Below are 8,294 nucleotides of genomic sequence, written 5' to 3' on the forward strand. Positions count from 1 at the left end.
CATGCAGGCTACTTAGCATACTATTTTTAAATGGCAAATCTTTTTTTAGAGAAAAATAAATAAACAGCCTACTGTCAATTTTATACTTATAATTTGTTAACATGATAGGTACTTAACAATTTCTTATGTAAAATAATATCATGTTCTAATAAAATAACACTATTTTTCTGTATTTGTAAAAAAAAAAAACATTTGTACATTAAGGGAGTGTGTTGGATAAACTATTGTTAGGCTATATGTTATCAATTTAGGCCTATGTAATAGTTATCTCTGTGTAATGTAAAAATGTTTTTTTTCACTGTTGTAATGTTGGCAACTCTGCTAGTAGAAATAGAGACTATCTTCTCAAGTAAAATGGTGTTTTACTATAACCTAATCACTGCCTTAAAACTAAACTTAAAACCCTTTAAAAACTAATACAATAAGCTACTATTTAAGTAAGGAACCCACATATAAAACATACTCCCTTAAATTAGTACATTTCTCATCCTTATGGATCAGCTGAAGACAGTTTTATTGTTAGTTCTGTCCAGTGTACTGTATTTAGAGGTCGTGTTTTGTTTACAATTGTTTCTTGTTTTCAGTAATTTAAAACCTCGTTAAAAAAAAGTTCTAATCACAACTAATAACACGTCCCCTAGTTATAACCAAACAGTAAAGAACAAATCATGAAGTTAACTATAAAAAAATAGAAACACAATTTTGTCAACACTAGCGATCAGTCTCACCCGTCACCGGACATGAACTAGACACGAAAAACGAGCTCCAAAGTTTACAATGGGATGTAAAGATTTCTTTGTGTTGGTTAGTCTATGGTAAGACTATAATGCATTTTCCACCCTAATAATCATAAGAATAATGATAAACATACTTCTAAATATATTTATTTTATCGACTACGTTGCTCTTACTCCTAATTAATCGTAGGATACGACATTATGGTACCGATACGATATAGGTACTACACTTTCGGCAACACTGGCCAAAAATATTCGTGCTTGGCTCCCATTGGACGAGGCTTCTGATTGGGAGCTAGCGAGTTCCGCCGAGGGACCGAGTTAGCGACTTCCGTACGAGGACGGAATTCGCTAACCCGGATCTAGAGCGGGTTAGCGGGTTCCGTAGTTAGCCAATTCGGAAACCGAACAAGTTAGCGAGTTCCTCTCATCGACCAAATTTGAAGATAGGGCGTTTAACATGGGGTTAGCGAGTTCCAGAGTTAGCCAATTCCGCGGACCCCCATAACCTTCCTCTTGATTGTCTTCCGTCTTCCTTCATGGCTCCTTTCTATTACTTAGTGTTTGAGATTATTGTGATTCTCTTTTCTCAACATGTGCTATCTAATCCTTCTACATTTAAACTCACACACTACATCTGGATCCTTGCAAAATTCCCTACCGTAACTTCTTAATACAGTACTTGTATTGTTAATTTAAAGACAAACAATCTTATATTTACAATGTTTATTGCAGGTACTATATTTATCTTGTTGACAGGTTAGGACACATTCTCATGCTGGAAGGAGACCATAGGGCTGCTCGAGATTACTATATGATCATCTGTAGAGACAGCCCCACACCTCTCTCTTGGCTTGGATTGGGTATAACAGCTTTTGTGGTAAGTGAAACTTTTACTTTAAAAAAAATCCTATCTTAATATATTACAGGATGGTACACTCTAACTTAGAACCATTTTACCCGTTACTTTAGGGTAGAACTAGGGGTCACAGGATTATAAGATACCTAAAAGCCGTTTTACTTTTTCATTTTGATATCCCCAGAGGCCAAAAACACCAACCGTTCAAATTCATATATATGTGTTTGTGAATGCGATAACTCGAGTAATTTTTGTCTGATTTTGATGAAATTTGGTTTAAACGTGTAAGACGGGATAAACTTGAATGAGTTCGCGAACCAGTATGATCGGACCATCGGAACAAGGTTTTACAGGGGGTTTTATGGGGTAAAAGTTGGTTTTTCTAATTGTTGACCCTCAAAACACAAAATTTTCCAATTTCTCTCTAGACCTTTTTAAAAAGCTTAAAAAACACATAACTTAGTATATCAAAGTGTTTTTGTATGGTTATTGTTATTGGTAACAGAAAATTTAAAAAACAGTAAATTAAAAATTCCCATGTTATTCTTATGGAGAAAATAAAAATGTTGTAGTTTGATTGTTTATAGATATTTTTTTATCAAACTTGGCAAATTTATTTATTTTATACCAAGCTATTAGTGTTTTACAAAAAACCACACTTAATTAGTTTCCTTGTAGCAGCAAACCTAGGTACTCATTATACCTAAATGTTTTTTAAGTTAAATAGATTTAATTGAAAATTATTTCAGACAAAGGAAATTAGCTTAGTCTGCAGGTTTGCTGAGGTGGGGGTATTAATTTTATCTACAAGTTTATCATTGATGATAATGGATCTAGAAGGTAGAGCTCCACAATAAAGTAGGCTGTGGAGTCGTGGTGTTCAGGAGACGGCCGTGTCGTTGAACTAACAAAAATAACGGCGGACTGCCATGTCCTCACTCTTCAGTTAAACTGCAGCTTTTAGAAAGTGTATTTTCACCAATTTCAGCAGAGCATCTACTGGAGACAAAGATTGGAATGTCTCTTTAAGGTAATATCTATATATAATCTGTATTTCACAAATTGTTATTGTTCAATTTATTACAGGTTTTTATGCGTTGTGTATCAAGTTAAAATGTATTGGTTTTATGCCTGTTTGCGTTGTCTGCACCAGGATGATGACATGGAAGCTGCAGAACTTGCGCTTAACGAAGCCAACATGCTCGACTGCAGGATTGGAAGAGTCTGGGGTTATTTGGCCCTCATCAACCTGATGTTGGATAGACCAGCTATCTTTAACAGGTGCATTCTACAGGCACTAAAGGTTTGTGTTTGTATAGTAGTTGACTGTTTTACCCAATACCTATACCTTCCTGGTTTATATTGAGTTTTTTTTTAGCACTTGGCTAAATAAGGAAGAAGGGACAAACAAGCATTAAACCTTACATTTCTCTGTTCTAAGGAAGCAGTGGTATGTATTGTACAATTTTCTTATAAAGAGGTCTTCTTAGTGGTGAAGACGTGTTTTGGTGAACTTTTTCAGCATGCCATCAACTGCCTGAACTATTTAGGCTACTTATTACATTTGGATCAACTACCATACAAGAGCTGATTTGTTGGACGAACCACAAACATGACACAGAGTTACAGAGATTTGAAGTAGCTGATTGCAGTAGCAGCGATTGACCAGTAGAAGTGTAGGGAGGCTAAAACCATCCCGAAGGCGGTGGGTGGGTAATGCTATGAATAAACGTAATATTATTTTATCGATAAAAAAAAATACTAACTCTACCCAGACAGCACACTTTCTCCTCAGGACATCCCACGGATATTGCGACAGGATATGCAAGATATCCCATAGTGGTCCTATGGTCAACTTGGGATATCACAGGATATCCACAGGAATGCCTAATGTCCCCGCCCGGGGATGTCCTACGGATAAGCTCACACGCATATCCGTGGGACATCCGAGGTCATCCCAGGGTAGTCCTCAGGACATTCTCAGGACATATGGGACTACTATGGGATGTCCCTGGGATAAAGTGTGGTCTGGGCCTGAACATAAAAAACACAAAATAATATAGATTTAGTATGAAAAGCTTAATTATAAGTTCAGTAAATTGATTAAATAGTTAATAAACACAAATTTTGAAGAAAAAAACGAGAAAAAAGTTTATGGCCCAGACGGGTTTCGAACCTGGTACCTTCGCCTTGTGAGCCTCTTACCTTACCTCCTGAGCTATCTGCGCTTGTTGATCATGGGTGTTTTCAAGTGGTTAAAGAGTAGCCGACAGTTGCAATGGTCGCAATACTTAAATATTTTTGATACTACAGTATAGGCTATATATGATTCTGTTAATCTGTTTAGGCCTCAAGTAGTTGAATTGTTTTTCTGGTAGTTGGAGAGGATACTGGTATTTGAATATAGATTATTTAATCACCATTAGATTAGCACTGTAATAATTGATTGTTATATGATTAAAATTAGTTTTTTTGTTGTTTTATTAATTTAAAGTTAGAATTAAATTCACATTTCACACAACTATGATAGAACTCTAGTTTTCCTGAACTCAGTGGTAGTAATATGTCAGTAAAGTAAAGTCAACCCTTGCTAGCCATAGTATTAACAAGACTGTGGTGGTGGTAATCTTGTGATATGGTTTTAAACTATTCTGGTTGTCAGTATTACTTTGGATTACTGGAAATGTGTGATGGGGGCCCAGAGAATTGGACCTTTTACCCAGACCAGGAAGACAGCCCAAGCCAGCTTTGATTACACTTATTTAACTAACACACTTAAATACCCTAATTTTGATTGACACCTTCCAAACTAATATATAAATATATATAAGAAAAACCTGATTGAAGCAAGAATTGGTTGAATTGTGACTGGTAGATGAACTAAGCAACCCCTCTAACCGGCAATTTAATCTCTTGGAACATGTGGCTTCGAAACATGAAAAGGATTGTTTGATTCCGTTAGGCGGAATCAAACTTGATAGTTATTTACTACATTTTCCAGCGTACCTGCGAAGCCAGTGGCTTCCCCCCCTGAGATTTACTTCTAGCCTAACATATTTTAATATTTTACTTAAAACTAATAAGTTAACTTAGCTTGATTATTGTTCATTCTGTACGAAGTTTGAAGACTCGAAGTTCGTCAAATCACGGCAGCGGGCAGACAGGGGCGAGAGAAGAGACGAGCCGGCTGAGCTTAGAAAAAATTGGTCCAAGAAAAAGAGCGGTTGAACGGCATGCTAGCGCCTTACGCCATGAAGCTGTGGCGCTTGCGTCACAACCACCCCCCCTCGCGCAAAAGATTTTTTTTTTTTTTTTTTTTTTGAGGTAGGTGAATGGAGTGGGAGGTGTGACAAGTTGTGTGAAAGGTGAGTTTTTTGGTCGAAACGCCTCCCTTCATCTTCGTTTCTGGGTCCTTAGATATCTTGACACGGTTTGGATTCCAAGGAAGCCGAGAAACAATGAGGGAAGCTTAAAACCGCCCAACCAGACTGGCTCGGCTTGGTTCATCCATCGCAAAACATTGGGGTGTGAAGCTAATTTTGGTTGACCAACCCGACAGGGATGGGAGTCCACCCCCCCTGCGAAAAAGGTAGGCATTGGGTGAAAGACAGTCATACTATCCTGTAAACTTGACGGTTTCTTCTTTTGTTGGAAAAAAAGGGGACATCTGCACGCACAAAGAGTTTTTTTTTTTTTTTTTTTTTTTATTATTTTATTTTTATAATGCTTTGGGGATCAAGGTTAGTGGAGCAACACGGGCGAGTTCGGTGTGTCTGGCGGGAAGAGTGAGAAGTGGCCCTAGCAGTCTTGGCGATGAGCCGAGGATGATGTGCAGATCGTCTGATGAAGTATGGCGAGATGACACTTGGCTTAGGTACTGATGAAGTGTGTTGAGATTTGGCAGAGCCACAATTGCAGAGACCAAGACGTTTTTCCAACTCGCTGATCTCAGGGGTCCGCACAGGAGCTGACCAATAGTGAGTTGTGCTGTCAGAGACCAATTGTAGACCATGGTGTTAATTCAGGTTCCGACCGCTAGGGAGTTGAGTAGCCACAGACGACTCGTTTGTTTCTCGGGTAGTGTTGTAGCCCACTATCATGATGATGAAGTTCGTGCTGAAGTGCTTTGATGATGCATATAAGTTTTTATTTTCATTATAAGCTTTCTTCTTATTATTTGTTGTCTTATTCTTATGTTTTTTTTCTTTTTTTTCTTTTTTTTTTTTTTCTTTGATTGTGCAGATGTTAAGACTCAGTTTTTACTGAATTGGGGCGTATTACCGTAGTATTGTGCTTTGATTGGTGTAAAGAGAAAAGGTTGAAAGGGAGACTGTCGTTCAAGTGAAGGTGTGAAGGGTCAGTGGGCAAGGCGGTGGTCCGATCACTGACAGGGTTGGTCTGAATCTGTTTGGGAAACCGAGAGTTTAAGACTCACAGTGGCGTGGTGAACCAAGGTCAGACTGGTGAGGGTCGCGAGAGCTTTTGTGGTTTTGTAAGTGTGTTTAGGTTTGGAAGGTGAGAAGGATACAAAACATTTTTTTTTTTTTTTTTTTTTTTTCTTCTTATCAACGCATGCGATTTTAGAACGAGAAAAAAAGATTGCCGTCGCTTGCCACGATGGAAAACCGCGGAATCTATTGAGAACCGTGCTGCGACTTCCGTTTGGTAGATAACGATTTCTTGATTTTTGTATTGAAGAAAACCAAATTTAATTTCTTTTGCTGCTTAACTATACTAGTTTCCCTAAGACCTAACTACTGCTACCACTAGTGACTAATTAAGCTAAAGGGAAAAGAAAAGGTGGAGGAGGGTATGAAAGAAAAAGAGCAAGAGATTGTCTTCCTTCACTCGACTGATATCAAGGTCGCCACAGAAGGTGCCACTACTGAGCCCTTTCATGCGGGGTAAAAATAAAAAAACAAAACATAAAATGTACACACCCGCAGGGAAGTGATTCTTACATAAAAAAAGGTTAAAACAACTCAGCAGGGGTGAAGGAGACGAAAAAGGGGAGGGGGGAATTGGCCGACAACGCACGGGGAAGGGACGTGTAGGGCAGCCCATCCGAGGGAAGGATACCCTGAGACTCACTAGTCCCCCATGCGCTGGCGGTTTAAGAGACAGAGGGTAGAAGACTTAGCCTAATATCACAATGTTGCTGCATTCCTGGTCTGGGTAATTGGAAAGCTTCTAAAAACTTGGCTGGAAAAACCTTTTTAGTTGTGAGACATGTGCGTTTCTGATAAATTTACCTGTTGTGGGATTTAGTAATCGTGCTGTCACTGGTGATGAAAAGGACTCTATTACACAAGGTTTGGACCAGACTGGTAAAAGCTTACTATTGATTGCATTGGCGGCCCTACTGATGTGGTGTTCCTTAAACATTACCCAATCCCCAGATTTATAAGGGTTGGGCAGTCTGTTTAAGTCGTTATATTTTCAATCTGGGAGACCTTAAACTTTTAAAATAAATTATAAAACTTCAACATCTTAATGCGTGGGAATCTTATTTTTAGAAAGAAAAAAAAACAGACCAAAATTATTTGTTAAATAATGAAGACGGCCCAATTATAAATTCGGAATTACTGAAAATAATTACATCAAGAACAACACTGTAACATATCCAAAATTCAAAAGATTAATTTTTCTAATATTATTTTTTTATTTTTCCAATATCCTTTAAATTATCTGTTTTAACTTTGTTTAAAATTAATTTATTAAGTAAATATTTACTTTTTGTACTTTTTGTAAACACAGCCTGAAGATGGAAACCAAGTTTCTGAAAGCTCTAGTGAAAAAAACAAATGATTATATATTGGCCTTGTTGAACATTTAAATTTAGATATACTGTACATTTCATCAGTGGTAGTATTTTTTTCTTCAGTTTGTTACCGGGACATTACGGGACATTACAGGATATCCAGTGGATTTTGTACATGTCCCGGGATGTCATGGGACATTCTGGGATATCCTATGGCATTCGTACATATCCCGGGACTTTACAGGATATCCTGAGGTTAACTTACAAATCCCGGGACATTACGGTATATTGTAGGATATCCTGTGGATTTCGTACTCGTCCCGGGATTTTGCGGGATATCCTGAGGATAGCGCACATATCCCGAGACATTCTCAGGACATATGGGACTACTATGGGATGTCCCTGGGATAAAGTGTGCTGTCTGGGTATAAGTGCTCCCCCCAAATCAATTACCATTAACTAAATGGTTACTTGCTTCATTTCTAATATGACATTGAAAAGTAATTTACTCATTACCACAACCATACTGCTTTAAACATGGTACAAATTTGTACCATCAACATTTAGTTAAAAAAAAAAAAACTAATGTTGATTTTATACTCTGTAGCAACAAAATCAAATTCGGGTTCATAATTTACCTGGTAGTCTAATTATTTACTTGTCAGCAAACATTTTAATAGCTTTGGAATGGTGAATCAAAGATGGAATGCTTTATTGTTTCATTCAATCGTTAATTGTGATTAATTATTGTTGCAGTACGGATTTGATGATAAAGTTCTGCTAGAGCGGATTGACAGTTTGGTCAAGTTGGTTCAACCATTGGGAAACTAAATAATCATCACAACAACCGAAGAAACGCCTATTACTGCTGCAAGCTGTATATCTTTGAATGTGCTACGGTAAATTTTAAGCTATCAAAGAAATAAAGTTTACAACTG

The 8,294-nt window shown here is 37.6% G+C and overlaps 1 protein-coding gene across 1 annotated transcript in view; it reads left to right on the top strand.

Annotated features, from left to right (window-relative positions):
• The window catches only part of LOC128985885 (cilia- and flagella-associated protein 70-like), a 41,913-nt gene extending 33,667 nt beyond the window's left edge, over positions 1 to 8,246 (top strand). Inside the window, exons 18-20 of the mRNA XM_054405849.1 lie at positions 1,496 to 1,616; positions 2,749 to 2,898; positions 8,113 to 8,246. Of these exons, the coding sequence (XP_054261824.1) occupies positions 1,496 to 1,616; positions 2,749 to 2,898; positions 8,113 to 8,187 (346 nt within the window). The 3' untranslated portion in view covers positions 8,188 to 8,246. The remainder of the gene's footprint in view (positions 1 to 1,495; positions 1,617 to 2,748; positions 2,899 to 8,112) is intronic.
• Positions 8,247 to 8,294: the final 48 nt, after the last annotated feature.

The sequence above is a fragment of the Macrosteles quadrilineatus genome, unplaced genomic scaffold, assembly GCF_028750875.1.
Source record: "Macrosteles quadrilineatus isolate MER2022 unplaced genomic scaffold, UCM_ALF_1.0 Scaffold_2__2_contigs__length_208266976, whole genome shotgun sequence".
In the NCBI taxonomy this organism is placed as follows: Eukaryota; Metazoa; Arthropoda; class Insecta; order Hemiptera; family Cicadellidae; genus Macrosteles; species Macrosteles quadrilineatus.